At 41.5% G+C, this 22,611-nt stretch overlaps 1 protein-coding gene across 2 annotated transcripts in view; it reads left to right on the top strand.

The window, feature by feature from the left end:
• SPECC1 (sperm antigen with calponin homology and coiled-coil domains 1) overlaps nucleotides 1-22,611 on the top strand; it is a 260,851-nt gene that overhangs the window by 196,345 nt on the left and 41,895 nt on the right. For both annotated transcript variants that reach the window (XM_075263737.1, XM_075263738.1), the window contains 2 exons: nucleotides 3,736-3,892; nucleotides 13,851-13,953. In XM_075263737.1, coding sequence (XP_075119838.1) covers nucleotides 3,736-3,892; nucleotides 13,851-13,953 — 260 coding nt within the window. The remainder of the gene's footprint in view (nucleotides 1-3,735; nucleotides 3,893-13,850; nucleotides 13,954-22,611) is intronic.

The following is a 22,611-nucleotide window of genomic DNA, read 5'->3' as shown; positions in this document are numbered from 1 at the left end:
ATAACATGGATCCACCAGGGTTGGTGTAGAAAGTACATTTTCCCCTCTTTCCTGCACTGGACCAACTGTCACCTCCACTACTGTTTGTATACAATGGTGACGTCACATTGATGGGACTACTGTAGCCAAAGACCGCATTCGGCTGTATACTGCTCAGATTAGTGTTTGGCTACTGCAGTTCTGTTAGTGTTAGCACAAGCTGTTCGGTAAACCAACATAGCAATGGAAGCTGTAGGATGTAGGTAAGTATAAGTGCAGAGGAACCAATAAATGTTCTCAAAAATAACAATCCCATATAGTTCAAAATTCATCTTTATTCAATTAAATTAATTAAATTTGATAATGTTTCAAAAACCAATCTAGAACAGTGTGGTACACAAGAGTGATGTCACAGTTACATCAATATTATACACCTGATCAGCCGGTATAGTATATCGCAATCCCTAATATATAACATAGGCCAAAATAATGTAATCCATATATAAGCTATTATAATTCATAATTCATTCATTTTGTTTGGATTGCTTACTCCTACACTTTGCATTGACTGACTTATATTTATCCCTTGCTGCTGCTTGTAGTTTTTTTTTTCCTCTTAGCCATTCTTGGGTATTTTTAGCTGTGTGTTTTGGGTCATTATCCTGTTGCAAGACCCATGACCTGCTACTGAGACCAAGCTTTCTGACACTGGGCAGCACATTTCTCTCAAAGCAAATCAAATCAAACAAGCTTTATTGGCACGTCCAAATAGATATTTGGCATTTCCAAAGCTAGTAAAGTATGTGTGTGTGTGTGGGGGGAGGGGAGTTGGTTTCGGGTGGGTGAGTGGTGGGTATGGGTGGGTGGTTTGGGGTATAACAGTCCGTGGAGTCTCATCTTCCTCTTGTTTGGTGACAGCTGGACACGTATTGGGCAGCGATCTCCACAGTGGCCTCCTCTTCTCCCAGTAGGATGTAGAGTTTCCTCTTCTCGTCTGCAGATGTGAAGTCCGGGATATGGGCAGAGAGTCTTTGGTAGTAGACGGCCCTCACAGCTGAGTATTTGGTGCAGTGTAGCAGGAAGTGAGTCTTGTCTTCTAGGGCCCCCTGGTCACAGTGCTGGCACAGTCTGTTCTCCCGTGGCTTGTACGTCTGCCTGTGTCGCCCCGTCTCCATCTCCAGGCTGTGGGTGCTCCGTCTCTACCGGCTCAGGGTCTGTCTGTGTTTGGGGTGGCGTATTCTCTCCAGGTAGGTGGCCATGGTGTGGTCCCTTTGTAGGGATTGGTACATGTTGAGTTTCTTGGAGTTATTTGTTTTGTTTCTCTATTCTTCAATGTACCGCTCTCTGTTTGCCTCTGTGGTCGCCTTTATTTCGGCCTTGGTTATCATCTGTTGGTGTTTTTGGTTTGGTGGTTGGCTGTTGTTTGGTTGGTGAGTGTCTGGTTTGCTCAGGTGGCTTAGCCATGCTTGGTGGTGGTAGGAGTCGGGCTTGCTCCCCTGATGTGTGCCTGGAAAGCTAGCGCCCTCTTCTGTATGGGGAGCAATAGGGGGAGTCTGCCCTGCAGGCCATGTTGGAGGTGTTGTGATGGACATGGAGCAGGTATTTGCAGAACTCCAGGTGGAAGTTCTCTGTTGGGCTGGAATCCCACTTTGACTGGTCTGGGTAGGTGACTGGGCCCCAAACCGAAGGATCAGGGAGATGACTGCGTTAAATATCTTCTCACCGGTGGTTTGAGGTGGTACAGTTGTCTTCTGATGGCGTAGAAGGTTCTGCAGGCTTTTGATTTCAGGGTTTCTATTGCTGCTTTGAAGCTTCCTGATTGGCTGAGCTCCAGCCCCAGGTAGGTGTAGCTGTTGGTTTTCTCCAAAGTGGAGCCATTCAATGTGAATTGTGGGGTGGAGGCTTTATTGTGGCCCTTCTTCTGAAATACCCTGACTTTGGTCTTCTTCTGGTTGATGAGTAGGGCCCATGTGGTGCTGAATTTTTCCAGAACTGACAGGCTTTCTTGGAGGTCTTTCTCGGTGGGGGACAGGAGTAGGAGGTCGTCGGCGTATAGCAGGAACTTCACCTCCCACTCGTTCAGGGTGAGGCCTCCAGGGCTGTAGCCAGTTCATTGATATAGATGTTGAAGAGCGTTGGGCTCAGGCTACAGCCTTGTCTGACCCCTCGGGCCTATTTGAAGTATGCTGTCCTTTTCCCATTCACCTTCACACTGCACTGGTTTCCGGTGTAGGAGCTCTTGATGACGTTGTACGCTCTAGAATCCTTTGATAGTCTTGAGATTTCATTGTACCCTGCACAGATTCAAGACACCCTGTGCCAGATGCAGCAAAGCAGCCCCAGAACATGACAGAGCCTCTTCCATGTTTCACAGTAGGGACAGTGTTCTTTCCAAGACATGCCCCATTATTCCATCTGTGAACATAGTGCTGATGTGCCTTGTCAAAAAATTTGATTTAAGTCTCATCTGACATTCTCCCAGTAGCTTTGTGGCTTGTCAACATGTAGTTAAATTTCAGTTTGTCAGATTCAAGTTATTTCTATGACTATTGTGGGTTTTTCTTTCATTAAACGAGGGGGATACCGACAATTTTGTCCACTTGTGTATAACAAAGATATGATGTTTATCAGTGTTATGCGCTCTGTAATGTGGTGGCAGTTAAATATATTTGAGGAATTTGGTAGACTCCCTTTAATCCCGGACATCCAGATTAACCTATCCCAATATAGGTATCACAAGATGATCAGCATTATTAAACATGATTTTGTGATACTCTGTCACAAGACATCTATCCATGTGTCGTCTCTGTATGGCCACCCAGTGGACATATTTTGCATTGCTGTCTGTCAAAGGTTTTATTAGTATGTAGTGATAGTTTATTAACTATATATATCATGACAGATTAGAGTCCTTGACCAAATTCAAGCAAAGCTGAAGTTGGACACATCCGTACATGTTGTTCTTTGGCGTCTCCTCTCTCTATATCCCTGATAAAGGTGCAGTTTCCTTAGTCCCGTCATTGGCACTATTGTAGGCTTTTGTACATCTTCTGCACGTACCAAATACATGGAGTAACTGCGTCATTAGCCCTACAATTGTTCCGGATACATAACTCTTTCCGGTCCTTTCTTTATTAAATTGTAATTGTTTATTAGGAAGGTCGGCAGAAATTTGATATATTGGAAGGATATCCTGGAGCAAGGCACAAACATGTATAGGTGTATGGCCATTGTGATGATGAAATGCGTCCCTTTTTTAGAATTTTAGTATTTTTGATTATTTCTGATTTAGTTATTAGTTTGTATGTTTTATCTACAAGGAATAGTTGTTTCTTTTTCTTCACCTTTCTATTCTAACTCAGAAATCTCTTCTCTGGTTTTGGCCCTTTTGATGTTAATGCAGCGGTATTTATAGTCCCATAACAGTCCTGCTGGCACGGTGGATGTTCTGCTGTGCTTTGGCACAGTATAGCCTTAATGTATTGCTTTCATCTAGGCTTTATATCTCCTCATTGGGTGATAAAACATCAATGTTTTATGCGTAAGAATGTGACTATTGACTTCTCGCTCCCAACATCCACTCCATCAAAAGAAAACCGCAGAGCACTGTTTAGATTTTCTTAGTATGTTACGTCATCTTGTTTGCTATATCTGTATTATTCAGCTATAAACTGCATTTACCGTAACCGAAAAGCAATACGTTTTAAACATTGCTGTATTTTAAGCAATAAGTAATATTTGTGTTTCTACCTACAGAAAAACTCAAAGGGCCAAGAGAGGATCTGACTCCGGATCGGTTCCCCCGTAAGAGTCCTTCCCTGGAATTGCTTAATACTCACTCCTCTTTAGGCTTTGGATCACGAAATTCTTCACCTTTTTCCTTGGATTCTCTATCACCTCAAAGTAAACTCAGGTAGGGTCACCTATTTTGTCTACCAGCTCCAAAAATATGTTGCACTCGGTCTACCTTAACTTCATAATGTAGAGCATGTTTACCCCGATAACAAGGTGCCCCCCAGTCCAGTGTGTCCTGAAGTCTGTCCAGGCTGACTCTGTTTCTGACACTTCATGTATGTGTATAATTCATGGTTGACTTGTATATACAGATATATGTGCCTTTGAAATGAATGTGAACAGGAAATCTATGTGCACAGAAGATTTCGTATGACAAGTCCCACTGCAAAATCCGTCTTGTAAGCCTAGACCTATTGTGGGGTCCCTCCAACACTGCAAACACTTACCAATAGGAAACTGAGATTATCAGCCCCTCTAGGGACAGTGAGCAGTGACACCTGTAAAGTGCTGCAGAATGATCTGTTCTAAACATCAATATCATAACAACTCAAGACTCGCAGAATATAAAAAATAATCAATTTATTAACAATTATAATTAATAAACATCAATAAACAACATATAAAATAGGGAAAACAAACAAGGGGACAGAACCCCCCACACAATCGATGGCAGTATGACACCTAACCCTCCCACTAATGATGACTGAGAGAAATCCTATAATATGAATATAGTATCGCAGAAATGGATAGAATATCCGATATAATAATGTCTATCAAAAATATACACAATATAGAATAGATACTCTAAAGTACTGATAAGATATTCCAGCCAGAATGATAAATATATATCCACATTCCTACTCCCACCACATGTTAATAAATACAGCTAAGAGGATAATGTAAATGCATAACCGTTGGTAAAGACATGACCAAATGTCAGCAATGCCACAGGGGGAGATACTCAGCAGAAGGAGACTCTCAGTACATTAGAAGCTGGGACTTGTTGAAACGCCCGACGCGCGTTTCGCCGACACCTGGCTTCATCAGGAGTTCTAAACATCATCCAGTGTATAATGAGTGTATATATTATATTATTTATTATATTATTTATTATGTTACTCGGAGAAAAAAATCTAGTTTTTTTTCTCCTTTTGATGAAAAATATTTCGACATTGTCCACAAAATTCTAAAAAGATGTTAATAGCTAAATAATAGCATGAACAAAGGGTGGGATAAGCTTCATTATCTTGCTGCAAATTATTATTATTTTTTTTTTAACAAGAACCATTAAGATGGCGATAACATTGATATAGTACAGGAGGCTCCTGGGATCTAGCACATTGTTTTCCAGCTCGGCTCAGATGGCTTGTCATTCATTCATTTATTTCAATTAACTTCACGTGTTGCACATCATCTTCAATTCTCAAAGGCCATGTAATAAATGACCGAAATTACAAAAGAACAGATATTGACCCCTTCCTTTAATGAATCCCTTTAAGTTGCTCCGATGCTTGCTCTCCACTCTGCATTATACTATTCTTCATGTTCTGTAGGCGTTATATTGATTTTATATGAGGTTATTAATTTCCATGGAATAAATGTGATGACTGTGACTGCCAATATTACCATGTTATCCTCTGATATAGATTCGAGCTCAAGATTATAGTAAAAAATAAATTGCACCCTATGCAAGAAATGAAGAAGAGAACGTCCGCCATAAAATAGAAGTTCAAACTTTTCAGAATTTTCTAGCTCCTATTTGGAGGGCCTCAACTAAAGTTGCCAATACATTTTATATGGCTGTTGACCGACCCCCCCCCCCCCCATCATAACCACATCTTCTCAATTAGGAGATGGGAGTAAACCCCTGACAGACACCTCTGGAGGTGACTTATCTCCCCAACAAATGCAGTTGGAAGAAATTCAGGACACCCCCATACACACTAGATGGTTGGCTGGTCATGACAAGATCTGTTGGTTCTGACTTAAATCTAATATGTATGGCCACCTTGATAGATTTGTGTGTTATCAATTTACGCAGAGGGGTATGACTGTGACGTCATCCTTCACAACATCATTGTCATCTCTCAGAACATTGTTGTCACTTTTTAAAAAAGAAGCCCAATTCTATAAGATTCAGAAAGCTAGTCATAAGAATGGGGTCCCCCCTTGTTGGTTGCCATGATGGTGCTTAAATAATGAACCAACATGATAGTGTCAATAATCTCAACATCCAAGTTCCTGCTTGGAGCTATTGCTTTAAGGTTACCATGAACACCAGTGAAACTCTGCCTGGGTCTGCTCAGCCTGTCAGAATCTTAAAGGCATTCTAGCATTAGAATCCCATTTTTCGCTAAACACACATAGGAATAGCCTTAAGAAAGGCTATACTTCCCCTACCTTTAGATGTCTTCTCCGCGCCGCCTTTCGTCCATATGCTAATTAGTTTTTTGCAGCCCTGGGGGTGGTCCCCTGTGCTTAAATGGCATTGGGGGCGCCCCCTGTGTTGTGAGAAAACTATCCAGCACCGCTTTCTTCTTGTTCACCGCCTCCGCCTCTTCTTCCCTGTCTCGTCACGTCTTCTTCAAAAAGCGTCAACTGCGCATGTCTGTTGTCATTTTTCTGTGGGCGAATGGGAGAGGCCACAGAAAAATGACCGACAGACATGCGCAGTGGGCGTAGTTGGCCATTTTCCTGTGGCTGAACAGGAAAGAGGCAGCAAACAGAAGAAGGCGGAGTGGAAGCGTTTTCTCGCAGCACTGTGGACGCCCCCAGTGCTGTTTGGGTGTTGGAGACTGTTCCAAGTGTTGTGAGAAAACTAATTTGCATATGGATGAAAACCGGGATATCTAAGGAACGGCAGCGCGGACAAGTCATCTAAAGGTAAGGGAAGAATAGCTTTTCTTAAGGCTATTCCTATGTGGGTTTAGCTAAGAATGGATTCTAATGATAGAATCTCTTTAAAGAGGACCTTTCACCTCCTGGAGCACATGCAGTTTTATACACCACTATAAAGCCTCGGCTTTCACATTCTGTGCCCTTGGTGAAGAGCTATCGGTGCTGGTACCGTAGCTGGTAGGGGAGGGGGGTGGGGGTTTCCGCACCGCTTATTGCTGCTGTGAATGGGGCATTTCTGACTGACTGTCAAAAATGCCCTTCTGACAGTGAAGAACTACAGTACCGGCACCAATAGCTCTTCACCAGGGGCATAGAACGGGAAGCCGATAGTGCGCTGAATTTACACTGCACTGTCGGCTTTCTAGCGGTGTATTACACTGCATGTGCCCCAGATGGTGAAAAGTCCTCTTTAAGATGCAGACTTGATCAGACTCTGTTTCACCTTCCAATCCTGGCTTGAGGCAGGGTATTTAATCTTGGTGATGCTTGAGATTGTTTGTGTAGCTCGGCTCCTTGTTTCTCTGTGTTTACTTCTTGAATCTCTCTCATGTTCCTGATTTCCTAGTACTGATATTAGTCTTGTTCTTCCGGCTCGTCTCCCTGCCTTGCTATAGTTACTAAGATTTCAGTAATAGGGTTCATAAAACGGGTTTCTCTAAACTGGACAATCCCTTTAAGAGAAATTATGTAGGTATTATTTTAACAAGTTTTGCAAATATCTTGTCATACCCAAGTTTACTTCTCAGGTGAAAACCATGACTAGCCGTCTATAATTATAGATCGCCCAGAAGACTGAAGTAGACATGACATATTTCTGAAAAAACCCTTTATGTGTTTCTCAGCCTGAATAAGTGCTACATTACTCACTACTGGCTTTTATTATATACAGGTTCTCTGGAGCAAATAAAGATCTTATAGCCGTGTCTGGCCCGAATAAAAAAAAACATTCCAGGAATACTGTATGTACCAGGAATATCCTGGGGATATGGAGTCTTTTATCTTTATGTGTAGCATGGATATCTTATTCTTATGATGGAGAGATGAATGACATAAATTGGTGATCGTGACGTTTCCAAAGGTTGACCCTCCCTGATCAAACATTGACCTGCTATCTTAGACAAGAACTAAAAAAAAATTTTTGTCTTGGAAAATCCCTTTAACCCTTATCATATGGCACCACGGTCTATCTGTGGGACTGGGTTGATATGCTGGGATCTTTAGACAAGACTCCCTTTAAGAGACAATTTGAGTTTCTCCATCCATATATCACAAAATTTTTGCCTCCCACAGACTCACCAAAAGAGGTTCCATTTGGGCTGCCAATGTTACAACAGGGAATGTTTATAGCGATTCCCACTCATTTGGGGTGAACTATAGGAGAGAAAGTGCCTTAACTGCAGACCCATCAAATGTTTGGTTTCCTTGAATTAAGATTCAAATTTTGAACCTTTCCATACCTAAGTGTTAGGAAATGGGCGAGAAGGGACATGGCCAGCAACCACCAAAGGAGTGGTCTAAAACACCTTGGGGTTTGGTTGACCGCTAACTATGGGCTGGTTCTAGACAATTTGTGGCCCTGGACAAAATGTAAAGTGGGACTGTAAATGCTGAAATATTTAGGGTCCTTAATCACTACCATTACATTAATAATACCAAATACTGATAGTAAAAAGGACCTTTTAATACCTTCCTTAACTTCAGTTCTTTTAACTTGAGCTAAAAGGTTGGTGCTCCGCTGTTACTGGACAGGTGGAATTTTTCCTCTAACCCTGACCGTTCCTGAGTAACCAATGCATATACTTTATACTTTAATATATTATATGCTAATTAGGAGTCATTTGTCAAATGGCGGTCTCAGCGGTGGAGGAAGGTGTGTGATTCTGAGCTCTCTGACACTGTCCTGTCAGAGGCTACTGACTAAGACCACCCACTTGACAGTAGAGAGTCTAAATAGGAGCAAACTGATTGCCTGGTACTGCAGGGTCTAGAGAAAAAAATGTAGCTGTGCCAGAATCCGTAGAGCAGGATGGATGACATGGAAAGAGCTGGAATTGGTGGAGGTTTGAAAAATCTTCATTAAATAAAAACCACTGTACAAAATCCAATATTATCACCACTACAGTTACCTTGTAGTGTTAGATACTATTTTATACACAATGCAGACTGTATAGGTTATTACAGTATTATTACAACCAATGACGTACAGTTGAAGTAATGGCGCAGACCACCATGATGACTTCTTCCAGCCATGACCTGTTTTGACAGGACTTGTAGAACAGACTTTTTGGCTCCTAGTTTTTCCTATCTTTTTTTAAACATCCTGCTGCCGCCCCTATTTTTGTGCTTCATTAACCCCCATTATTGTACCTGCTTTGTTGTGCAGTGTCCATAAATACTGTACATCAAATGTAATATTTTCAGAAATATAGTTGTCCTCTTCCCAAAATAGCACCACATGGACTGCATTCCTGAAAACACTAGGGCCAAAATAGCTAGTGCCCCCCTTCCCCAAATAGTAATGTCAATCAGATATTGTACGTCATACGGCAATAGTTTCCACACATACTTCAATCCTAATAAAATGAGATTAATTAAAATACTGATGTAGTAAAATTTTTTATAGCACGCACTCTCTCAGTTAATAGAGTCCCCCCTCAGTTAATAGAGACCCCCCCCCCCCTCAATTAATAAAGTCACCCTCTCAGTTCACAGTACTCCCCTCTGACTGATCCCCTCATGTGAGGTTGGAGTGAGACTCCCAGTGCAGATAGTATAATGCTGTTATGTCATTGCATTGCCGGGACTCTGACATCATATGTTCAATGTGGCCTAGAGGATGTAGAGCAGGGTCCACTGCCAAAGGTTTCAACTGTAGCCAGCAATAGATATAATTGAATGTGGATCAGCCTGGTGGTCGGGACATTTAGCTGCGTATCCATGACTAGCTGAGATAAGAATACAGTCACTTTGTTCTTTTCTGTATATATTTGTGAAGCTTCCAATTCTATTGGGAAGGAGCACAGTTAAGTGAAGTAGCTGGTACCTTGGAAAAAATTAAAAAGATGCTTCAAATTTCCCAAAATAAAAACAATTGCTCCCCTCTTTAATCCCCAGCTGAACCAGTGCAGATGCTCTAGTGGTCATCCATTGGTCTTAGTTTACTGATGACTTCTCAGGGCATCAGTGCCAGCTTCTAGCAGCTATTGCCCAGTTTTTGTGTATTGACTTGTGTCAGGGATCGGAGATCTCACACCACATATCTGATTTGTTGTATGCCTTTTCTATGGAGTATCTGTAGATGACCTTGTTTGCCCCACACACACACGGGATCATAAAAAGGGGAACTCTTATTCCACATTCTTTTCCAAATCAACTGTCACACTAGGCTATGTAGGGGTGAAGTGACCATCTACACACAGAGCCGCCACTACTCACCACTTTCGGCTAGATGAGACACCAATATACCCTAAATCACTTACAACAAGTACACAAAAGGGTAACACAGCTAAGCAATATTTACTCTTCAGAATTGTGGGAATGTTAATATACATGTAAAAAGGTACAGTGCTTACATGAAAAGATATGATGACAAAAGACACATACAGGACTTGTTGGACCAATGTAGCCTGAGCTGTAACACAGACAAGTACACAAAGGACCCATCTTCTAACTACGCCCATAAATGAAAAACCCCACATCTACAAGAAAATTCATTAGTGGCCTCATAGTTTGTACAGTATAGTATATGTATATTTCATCACAACTTGCATTATCTGTATTAGGTATCTGACTGTTGATCTTTAATCTTAGACTTTTTCTTATTTTAGGTTGACATTTTGGGGTTTTCAGGACCAATTACTTGATTTCTATAGATTTATGACCTCGAGTTGCGATATTTTCAGCTTTGAAAGGTCGTCCTGGAATGAATTAATATTGTAACTTGAGGAAGCACTTAAGTTACCTAAGTGTGTGAAGGAATAGTTTACTAGACACTCTGTCCATTAACATTGATGTTACTTTTACACTGGACTACATCCTTCCTAGAGGGAAATGCAGAACCACTTCATCCATATGGACAGCTGTCAATGGCACACTAGGGGTTTGAAGGAATTTTACAATATATTCATACACTTCCTTCAATTATGCTGCTGTCTTAAGCACTATGGGGAAGGGGTTGACGTGCAGCTCCTACTTTCTTATGCACAAACTCCTGACCTTGTCAGATAAAAAATAGCATTTTTCTAGTGTGCATCTATTTCCTCCCCCGGGGATCATTGGACTTGAAGCACCTTTTAACTCAATGGGTCGTACTTGAACTTCCCTCTTTCCCTACAAGAGCACTCTTCCCATGATTTGTGACGTCAGGGAAATACTCTCCAAGATCCTTCCTTCTCTCCTCCGTCTTCTTGTGTATTATCTTTTGAGGATACTAATTACTTTTACTCCTTGTCATCTTATATTCCATGTAAATATTGAGACTGGTTTTCCTTCTACAGTACAATACAGATGAAAAAAACAAGTCATTGTTGTTTACTTTTTCTTTTAATAAGATTCCTAGGTTTCTCTGAGAACTTCTCAAAGTAGTCATTGTAATGGAGTTTGTACTTGACGTCTACTAACCAACTGTACTGAGAACATGTACCGTATAAGGGACATTGATGGAGGCCATCAATTTTTCTGTGTTGCCATAATTTGCACCAATGTTGCATGTTAAAAGATAAATGTGGAGCATCTTTAAGGAGTTGGATAAGAATTATATATATTTCTGGCCAAACCAGTGCATGGCACGTCATCATTGGTGCATTTTGGGTTGCAAGCAGATGTACAGGGTGCAGGACACTGGGCAGAGAGAAGGTGGGGGCAGGATGGGACTGTGGCTGGAATCAGATCTACAGCAAGGCATGATAGGTTTGATGGGGTAGAGAAGGAAATGGCTGGGACCAGAAGCCTAGAATGAAAATTAATTTGCAGTACTGATGAATGGTTGGAGGCTTTTTTTTTTTTTTTTTTTGGGGGGGGGGGTGTTTCCTGAAGAGTAGAGAAGGTTGTGGGACAACCCCCTATCTTTTAAAGGGGTTATCCAGGCTTAATTTTTTTATGGTCTATCTTCAGTAGCTGGCTGAGCCCACCGCCTTCACTGCCTTCTATAGGCGCTGAGCTGCAGCGATGTCACCTGGCCCCTAGACAACAGATGGAGCATTCTGTTTCTGGTTCCGTATTGTGTACAGGATGGGTGCCGGGAGTGCCTCTGTACAGATGATCGGTCTGGGAGATGGGTGTTGGGCCCTCTATCGATCAGGTACTTATGGCCTATTCTGAGGATAAGCCTTAAAAATTAAGCCTGGACAACGCCTTTAAGTCTAACAGTTCTGTCATGAGATTCAGGCCATCATTGTTGCTATATCAGCCATCCCCTACGGGAGTGAGATTACAACAATTTTTGTGACTTTTTAAAATTTGTATTTGGTACATCAGCTCAGCATGGTAACCAAGCCCACTTTCCCTCATGCATGTGAATGGTGAAAAAAAGCAAAACATTGAAACAAGCTTTGCACAAATAGGCTCAAAACCTTTTAATAACATCTCCATAGTGGATAAGATCCTATAGCAAAAAAGCAGTATAGTGCCCATTTCTGGATATAGTTTCATATGGGTCGTCCCTGGATCATTTGCATACCTAAAGTCCTTAAAAGCTGTTAATGGTTCTTGGAAAGTAATTTACAATAATTCTAGCATAAAATACCTTTTAATAAATCAGGTGCACTCCCATATGCAAGAATGGAAATCTATGGCAGTCAGGAACTGGCGTATATTTCCTATGTAACTCACACCAATTTTATGGCATGAATTATAGTAAATTTTTTGCGTTGAGGTATCCCCAGCCCGGCCTGTCTTACTCTCCACTATGCTGCACCCACTTTCACAAAAAATGGTAAGGAACAAGACAAAGCTTTGGCAGAACACTAAATTCTTCCCAGTGTTCTTTGCCAGGGAACCTCCTTTAAGACCATTGAGTCTTGTGGCCTTCCGTGCCATGCCGATTAGGCTGCTCGATCCCTTCCATACGGTTTGTAAGGGGTGATGGGGCCTATCTAATCATGGCCTCTTACTCTCCATTACAATCATTTAGTATTACATATACACATACCATACATGTAACATACATTTTTCCTTTCTTGTTGCTGACCTATCGGTCCTTTATCTCATCCTTCCTCTTATTTGCTGAAGGCAAGATAATGCTTTGTGAGAAGATCTTATCTATGTCTTCTTATAATTAGATCAGTCAGTGTCTTGTTTAGTCTAATATCGAATCAAATCTTTATTAATGCCGGCCCAAGGAAACCGCTGCTTTCTGTACAAGTTCAGGAAATGGATATTTACAATATTCAGGACAATATATGACTCTGCAATACATGTCTTACGCCCTGAGCCAAAAATTAGTGTAGAAGACACAGGTAAGGAATCTTACATTTGGTAGAGGTGGCTGCCAGTACTACATTCAGGCAATGAACATTACGGAACCTGCCGAGCAAACTTACATGACAGTCCCTGTGCTCACGTTCCTTCTGGATGTTGGTGGCCACCTCACCAGGCAGGACAATGAATGGGGGACACGCTTGTTCTCGATCCCAGAGGTGGACCCTGCATTTATGAGATGTTTGTGCCATATCCTGTATCGATATTTTTAAATGTATTCTACTTAAAGGATTATGCCACAAAAGAATTCATCCTCGATCCATCTATCAAAACCCCACCGATCTTGAGAATGGGGGTCTTTTACCCTCACTGCACATTCAGCTTGAATGTGGCCAGGCTAAAAACAGGCATGACTGGTGGTGGACGGTGCCCCCATTCACTTCGGTTGGAGCACCAGAGATAACTGAGTGCTCTACTTTGCTATCTCTGCCACTTCCATTGAAAGGAATGAGAGCGCCATCCACCACCAGTTACAGGCTGAACAGTCAGTGGCGGGAAAGGAGCTCCCATTCTGGGGATCAGTGGAGATGTCATCAGTCAGACCGCAACTGATCAGGTATTTATCCTTTATCCTATAGAGGATAAATAATTTTCATGGCATAAACCCTATAGGGATGGCAAATGATATCATGCATGTATTAAGGAGAGATATATTAATATATTATTACATATATATATATATTTTTTTTTTCTTTGCTCAGTGTGGAACGAAAAGACCCATTAGCTGCCTTAGCCAGAGAATACGGAGGCTCCAAAAGAAATGCTTTGCTGAAATGGTGCCAAAAGAAAACTGAGGGTTATTCGGTAAGTTCTAACGAAAAGGGAGTCTGTCAGCAGTAAATCTAACCCCAGCACCTTGTAGAGGAGATTCTGCAGTTTCCAAATGTGTTTCTCTTATACATTCCCATGTAAATTGGTGTTTTATTCATATGCAAATGCAAGGGAAAAGTGCTTTACCCAGGAATCTAGAGTTGGGATCCAAGGCCAGGCAAGCTAAGACACGCCCAAACCACTTTCCCCCTCATTTGCATATGCATAGAACATCAATTTAGATGTAAATGGGGCACCAAAGCTGGATAACAGAGGTATATTTGGAAACTGTAGAATCTCCTCTACAAGATACTGAGATTAGGTTTATAACCAATTTATTGCTGACTCCTGTAAACGTGTGCTTTGGTTCTATGCAAGGTCGTTTTAACACATTATTGGGCCCCCAACATGTTAGGCAACTCACCTGCTGCAGAACATCCTATTTTACACATTGGCTGCTGCACATCATACTACAAAACTCAGGTGCTGAAGAATATCAGATTGTTACACAACCTCATACTAACATCAGCTGCTGCAAAACTGCGTTATATACATATATTATACCACAGCTTCTACACAATCTCATAAGGTCCTGTTCACATCTAAAAATATTGGACAAAATAGTGTAGCATGCTTCACTCCGATCCATTATAATAAGTGGGGACCCGCAGTGGCTGGTGTCTATGGTTTGCCAGATCTGTCACTTCTGTGCTATTCATTATTCTGCCCCTATGACTGAGCAGAATAACAGAAGGCACTAGTACAGATGTGAGTGGAGTATAGTACACCCCTGCAGACCATATGAAGGTAAGGCTGGGTTCACACTGCTGCTGCTGTCCGCCCCAGATTTCCATTGTATACCCCGGGGAACCTGGGCAGGGGCCGGCTTGTCGGCAGTCAGCTTTAAGACCCATTCATTTGAATGGGTTTTGAAAGGTAACTGCCAGTGTCCGAATGTGGCCTCTCCACCTGGAAACCATTTTTTTTGCATGGACACAAAGTCCAGTTCATTTATCAAATGAATGGGTTTTAAAGCTGACCGCTGGCAAGCCGTCCTCTGTCCAGTTTACCAAGGATTTACAACGGAAACCTGGAGCAGATAGCAGCGGTAGTGTGAGCCCAGCCTAAAAGTGGACAGTAGTATTAGAGGAGAGAACTACAAGTCTCAGCATGCCCAGGCCGCTATGAGTTCTTATCAGAAGTATCAACATGACTAGGCTGTGATTATAGGATATCAGGCGGCATTACAGGGAGGGGCGTATAACAGGGGGAACTAAGTCACAGCATGTCAAGCAGGGGAAGTATAAAAAGAGAGAACTACAAATCCCAGCATGTCTAGTCTGTTATTATGGGCTGTTTAGGGAGGGGATATGAGAAGATCACTACATCTCCTAGCATTTCCAGTCTACCAGCTCTCATCCTATGGAAGGAACCAACAAATCCATCTCCTCTACTCTCTTCACCCATACGGAACAAACATCGCAGGGGTTGTATAGGTCACCGATGTTCTGCAGCAGCTGCAGCATTTGCTTTATGGTTAAAGTGCACACGATTCTATGTCATTTTCCTAACGAGAGGATCTGGTCGGCTTAATTCTTACACAATAATAGGGTTTTAAAGGTCCAGTGGAAGACAATGCCATATGTTGTTTTTTTTTTATTGAGTTGGTGGGCAAGTATAACACAAAGAAAGGGTTACACCCCAGATAAAAGGGGATCTATGTGGGGGCTTTATAATGGAGGGAGAACCCTCAGAAATATTTCATCTAATGGGGCCAAGGCTTTGATTGTGAGCAAAAGCAAAATAACCATATAAAGATTTTTCTGTGGTTTCTTCATTCGATTTCTATAGAATTTGTACCAGCTTTTTTCCCACTTTTATGTCAACAGACTTGAATTGTTATTCTGCTCAGTGCAGATATTGCCTGTGCTGTAATGTTATGATGTGACTTACGGACTACAATGAGAACACCCACATCGGACCTGTCATATATACGTGCACATACTTTATCGTCTGCACAATTTATTTTTGTGCACATTGGCCACCCACTAAAGATATTACAAGCGATCCTGATGGACTATGTCATAAAATGGCATAAATCTGAAATAAAAGCTTTTCAATGGAACATGAGATATTGTAGTTACAGTCACAGCATGGCTTAGGTAGGCCATGGCTGGATCAGAGGAATCCTCTCTAAACTTCAGGATATTCCAAGGGGTCAGGACATGCTAAAACACATCAATGGGGGTGAGCTACAGATCCTGCTACTTGTTAGCCCTCTTAAAGACCTATATACAAGAGAAAAGTTGTCAGAACCTGCCAATTTCTGCAGAACCAGATACTGTCTTAAGTGTATGACTCTCCCAAGGGAAAGAAAGGTACACGCATGTTGAATTTTTTTGTGCTTGATCCTTTTTTTACCCCAGAAAGCAGGCCGCCACCATAGGTTACTATCTTCTTGCCATTGGTTACATGTGCATGCCTAGCTGAGCTGAGTATGCATGTACATGAGGTAGTAGAGAGGAATAGCTATCACAGGACGGCTCTTGAAGCATGCTTAAGTAATGTGTAGCAGCAGAAGAACAATTGTACTGGATAAAGCCAAGGCTCGACCACAGGTACTGACCTACTGTGCCCATTGGTAAATCCAGTCCTGACGCCATGTGTCGCAAACAACAATGCCATGTGTAATTTTGTGCTATACTTGTCGCACAACACTGCTACATTCACAGGCTGCAAACCTCACACTACGCGCCAGTTCACACTGTCATCCCATTGATGGCTGACTTGACAATATTTAAAAAAAAAAAAAAACAGTGGATGCTTTTACTTGGCAGAGATGTTACAGAATTGCTTTGTTGTAGATCACTTTATTACACTCATAAAATTGTTATACAAAGTCATAAAAAGGTAAAATCCCCAGAACTTTACACTGTTAGTGTTATTGGTAGGTAAAAGTATACATAGCAGATGCACAGAAAAATCGTGTTATACCCAGCAATGTGCCCCTTCCAATGCCCCTTCACTTCTGGTACAACCAGAGGTTGTAAGGCTCCCTTGACCAAGTAGCCAATCACTGGTCTCATGGATATGTGACTACTAGGGTTGAGACGATCTTGAGATTTCAGGATCAATTTCAAAATCCGATTTCCGATCATTTTCCAGCCGATCGTGAAATTTGCCAATCGGGATCTGATTTATTTCTGATCCCGATCCTCAACCCTAATCAATGCTTTTCTATGGGAAAAGTTACGTGAGGGTTGAGCCAATCTTGAAATAATCTCAGACCTCGATCCCGCTGGAAAAGATCAGGTCGGAATTCCGATCGCGAAATTTACTCGATCGCCAATCGGAATCCGATCTTTTCCGATCCTGATCGCTCAACCCTAGTGATCACTGAGGCAAGTGCCTTCTAGTCTGGCTGGGAATGGAGGCCGCGCCACTAGAACAAAGTTCTTACAGGGCTTATTGAAGATTAGAAAGCAGAATCCACTTTAGGAGCAGCACCCCTCTCCGCTGTGGTCTGTATCTGATATTGCAGCTCAGCACCAGTCACTTGTAATTGTAGTACCAAACATTGCATGACATAGATTTTTTGTGTCATTTTTTTTAGGTGACATTTACCCAAACAAGCCATAAAAAGATATTATCTGATCAATAACAAATACAATGTTGCCAGAACACCATTAAATGTGCAGTGTAAGCAGCCTACTCCATGCGTGCAGACAGGGAAGGAGATAGCGTAGTCACTGAGAAATATTATCTTTGTTACATTCTTTCCAGTGACATTATTCATGCCGTCCTATCGGCCATATCAGCGATTACATGAATTTTCACACGTTCTGCTGCAGTATATACATTATATCCTTGTGATGCAGGAAGTCTCCTGGAACGTATGGCAAAGGGCTGCGGCTGATGGATACAGCCCACGTAGAGAAGTTTCTTGAAAACAAACAGGACGCTTGGGATGTTCTACATAAAAGCCATTACATCACAGGCTGCGTGTAGAGAGAGGAAAACAGCAGCACTGTCTTCCTGATGGCAGTATTAAGTCTCATCCCAAGGGAAAGATCCCTGAGACAGACGTGTATCTCATCAGGTGCTGCCTCCCGCATATACAACAGATAAGAATTGGTGAATACAGTATATTAAAGAGGACTTTTCATCACCTTCAACAAATCTAGTTCTTTGTATCGTTCAATAAGCACTGTTTCACTGACTGTGGCATAGTTGGAATTTTTCTCTAACCCCACCATTTCAGAGCAATCAGTGTTGTTAGTTTCAGCCCCCAATATGCTAATTATACTCAGTACTGTCAGCTGGGTGGTCCCAGACTATCTGCCCCAGCCTAGCACTGCCCACCTGACAGTAGAGAGCCGAATCAGCATGTTGGGTGCTTAAAGTGTAGCAAAACTTTCAGACAGCATTTGATTTTCTGGCAGTATTTATGTCATTAATGAATTTTGTAATGTACTTTATTAACAAATTTTGTCTCCTTTCTGTGAAATCCTGCATTTTTTTCACTCTTCCTCTTGTTTCTGTATTGAGTTCTGTTCCTTCCTCTCACTGAATGTTACTGTACATGGAGGACGGGGCTGTGTAATATGTAGAGAAAATAGAAATACTGCCAGAAAATCAAAAGTGTCCCAAAGTTTAGTTAAACTTACACCACCCATTGCTCAGGAATTGTAGGAGCTAGAGAATACATCCAACTATGTTGGAATCGGTGGAGCGGTGCTCATTGAAGGATGCAAAGAACCGGACGGGGTGAAGATGATGAAAAATCCACTTTTAAAGACGACTCAGAACGTCTCCTGACAGGTCTCTAACTAAATACTTGTATTCTTCATAAAATCATTCTGGAGCCTCTTTTCTTACAAATCTGCTTTGTGTTGTTCCTCTGTTAATTCTTCCTAGAAATGTATGAATAACTTGACATCTGGCTGTTACCATTCCCCTTGTCAAAGAGGTGTTTGTATCTACGGCCTGGCATTGGCGGCATTGACTGGACACCTCCATCTTGTAACACACAAATTGTTCCTACGTTTCTAGGAGGAATACCAGAGAAAAAGGAAAAAATACTCCCGAATTGTGATTTCATGAGAAGTTATGGGTCCCTCTTAAATATTTTAACCATAGGTATTTTTTATCTTTTTCTCCTTTAATATTATGTTAAAGTGATTGTCCACCCTGAATAATTCCTTTTTGTTAGAAGGGCCCCCTAAAATTGATTACAGTTTGATTCCCCCAAACAATCAGCTATGATCCAAGGGAAGGGAAATGAAGTGAAGTGAAGTGAAGGAAGCGGCCATTAGCTGATGCTGAAGCAAGGGTTCAATTCTCCTGCAGCACCTCCACAGGAGAAATAAAGTATTACGTAATTTCCAGACCTTCCAGCATGCAAAGTCATGTGAATGGGAGCTGATCCACTACAAAGAGAACTGCGCTGTACTTCCAGCTCTATTCTCTGTGGCCGTTCCAGTCTTAGTGGTTGCTGTGGACAGCTGATCTGCGGGGGTGCTAATTTCTCAACATTCCACCATCTGATATTGATAATGAATCTCTTCAACCTTGAATACCCCTTTAGACTTCTCTGTATACATTTTGTAATGCATATTGGGTTCAGTAACTGATTTCCCCATAGCTATCAGCTATACACGGGAAATGCAGTATATACATTATATTCTTAAAATGCAAGGAATATAAAAAATTAAAAATTCCGTACGATTCCTTTCATGACGTATCCATTAAATGCAAATATTGTATGCATATTTATTGTACATGTAGAAAGATTACATCTATGGTGTTCTTCATTATATCTGTAATAATACAACACATAGGATTCTGGGATGAAGAGGTATTAAGAGCGATAGTTCCCGGGATTGTATGGAATAATTAGTTTTTTACAATTAAGAAGAATTAGATATCAAACCAAATAAGCAATGATTGAAGCGTATTCATTGCACACCTGAGCCCCTGCCGGAGCACAAGGCCCTGCAGAGTCAGGGACGTGACTGCTCTCTCTCCGGCCCCTGGATTTCGCCTCAGCTTATTTTCTCAATTATGGCTTCCTAGAAAACAAAAGGAAATTCGTTTCCATTGAAAAGTCGAGCTTGAACCAATTAAACCGACAAGTATAGATTAGAAGACGACCATCTCCTGTGTCATCCAGGAGCAGCTCCCATGCGACGGGCTTTTAACTTGTTTTCTTGAGATATACAGTCTCAATTGGCAAGATTTACAGTAAAAGAAAAATATATAGTGAAATAGGAATTGTCTATAAAATCTGATATTCATGGGGAAAAGACCACCCTGACCACAATGTTTGGGCTATGTTCACACAGAATCAGAGGAGGTGGGGTGCAGTTGTCAGCTAACGGACTATCACAGCCCAATAAACAACATAAAATACTGTTTATATATGGGTTTTATTTATTTTCTATATACAAGAGGAACTTGCTGGAAAACTTGTAGATGTACTGGGTAACCTGCTTCTTGGATAATGCATACCAATATCAATCTACCACAATATTAGGCCTGGTTCACAGCTACGTTCGCTATTCTATACTGGGCGTCCGCTTGGGGACCCCCCCCCCTATCAAATGGAATACTGAATGCATTAAAAAGCTAAGAAACCACATGGACCCCATAGACTATAATGGGGTCTGTGTGTTTTCCGTGCGGTGTCTGCACGGAACCTGAGGAGAGAAAAGTACTGTGGAAAACACACGGAATCCATTATAGTCTATGGGGTCCTTGGGTTCCCCAAGCCGACTCCCCGAACAGAATACTGAGCGCAAATGTGAACCAGGCCTTACAATAACTGAATGCAAAGTTTCCCAATATGGTCCTAACACAGTAAGTAACTACATTGATCCTTTGAGTTAAAATGGGCTCAGGATATAATATTCTTTACATACGATGATCATTTCTGAACATTGTACTCAAAGTCAGACTCGACATACAATGCTTGGCTGGCAGCTCCAGCAAAATTAGTGGAGTACATACACAGACTGGCTGACCAGTAGCGCCTCTCTACAGTACGGTGCAGTACTACATGTTCTATACGTTGCTCTACCTGTGACAGAATGAGCCGCTCCTATGGGCACCAAGTGACAGTGGCTCCATATTATTTTTAGGGTGCACTTAATGTACTTTTCAGGACAGAGCTCCCAGCAGCTTTTTCTGACCTTTATGTTTGTTACGTTGTTATGTCTATCTTACGCTAGATTCACACCTGTGTTGGGGTTTCCAAAGCGGACCCGAAAAACAGAAACCCAATCCACTTACTAATCGGTTACCTGCGGAAGCCCCAGACCCCTTAGCCTATAATGGGGCCCGCCGGGTTTCCACCTGAAAAATGTGAAACACGTTTTTCAAGTGGAATGGGTAACCGAATCACCGAATGGTCACCGAACGCACCCTAATTTTTCTTTAATATTCATTCTTTCATATTTTGGTGAAATTTTAGGGTCCTTAGAACTAATTCCAAGTTTTCCATAAAGTTCTCAATTTACAATGGTCATCCCAGAACCATTTAACATTGTAACGGGACTGCTATAATGTTTAACATCAGACCATGACCCTTTCCTTGTTGTGGCCACCAGATGGTGCTGCATTAATGTGACACTGCCATGTGGCAGCACATCACCATAACATGGCATATACTACATCCACTGTTAGATGGCGGCAGGCCAGATTATAACAATATTGGCGACGGGGTCTATTCTACTTCCATTGGTAGTGTTATTCTTATATGTTGTTTTGGGGTTTTCTTTTATAATAGTAACACAGGTCATAGACAACTTTATCAAATATATAAGGTCAAGTGGGCAGTAACATATAGGCTCACCCCAGAGAAACCATACTGTTACCTCCCACTTGGCTATTATACCCAAATTTACATAGAAGGGCCTTTACCTTTGGAATGGCTGAACAGATTTGGATGAACAAAACACCAAAATGCTCAGGGTAACAGCGCCAATAAGATAATGTATCTCAATTGGCTTTCCAGACCCAGTGACAGATCCACTTTAAGGTGTCCAAAGGCATTAACTAATAGCTGAACCTGACAATTTCAGCCGGACCAGTCAGCTATGTAATATACCACATATAGAGGTGTATTTTAATCATAGAAATTGGGGAGAGAAGGGCTGCGCATTTGGATTACAACATGCCGGATCCTTTTCTCCTGAGAGAGGTAAGTTGCTGTAAAAAATTTTTAAAAAAAGTTGTTTTTTTTTTGTTTTGTTTTACTTAATCCCCTTTCCAAATTGAAAATACTTGCATGCTTAAACCAACTAAGCATGCATGTCAGTAGGAAAGTTGAGAAGAATAACTTGGCTGAAAGATAGGCAGCCTTAAGAAAGTCTGCTGTGAAAGTCTACTCTAACACCAACCATCAGAATTGTGTACGTAGTTTGGGGCACAAGTAATGCCGTGTGTGTGTGTATGTATATATATATATATATATATATATATATATATATATATATATATATATATATGCAGCCTATATATCTCCAGATGTGATGCACTGTACACTAGGGTATATGACTGTGGTGGGTGCATTATGTTACCCATACCATACTCCTTTGTGTTTTTTTAACAATGGGATCTGTTTCCATATAAGAATTTGCCTGCGGAGTGAAA

Source organism: Leptodactylus fuscus, chromosome 2 (assembly GCF_031893055.1).
Source record: "Leptodactylus fuscus isolate aLepFus1 chromosome 2, aLepFus1.hap2, whole genome shotgun sequence".
Taxonomy (NCBI): Eukaryota; Metazoa; Chordata; class Amphibia; order Anura; family Leptodactylidae; genus Leptodactylus; species Leptodactylus fuscus.
The sequence above is the reverse complement of the archived record's forward strand: the minus strand, read 5'-3'. Positions and strand labels throughout refer to the sequence as shown.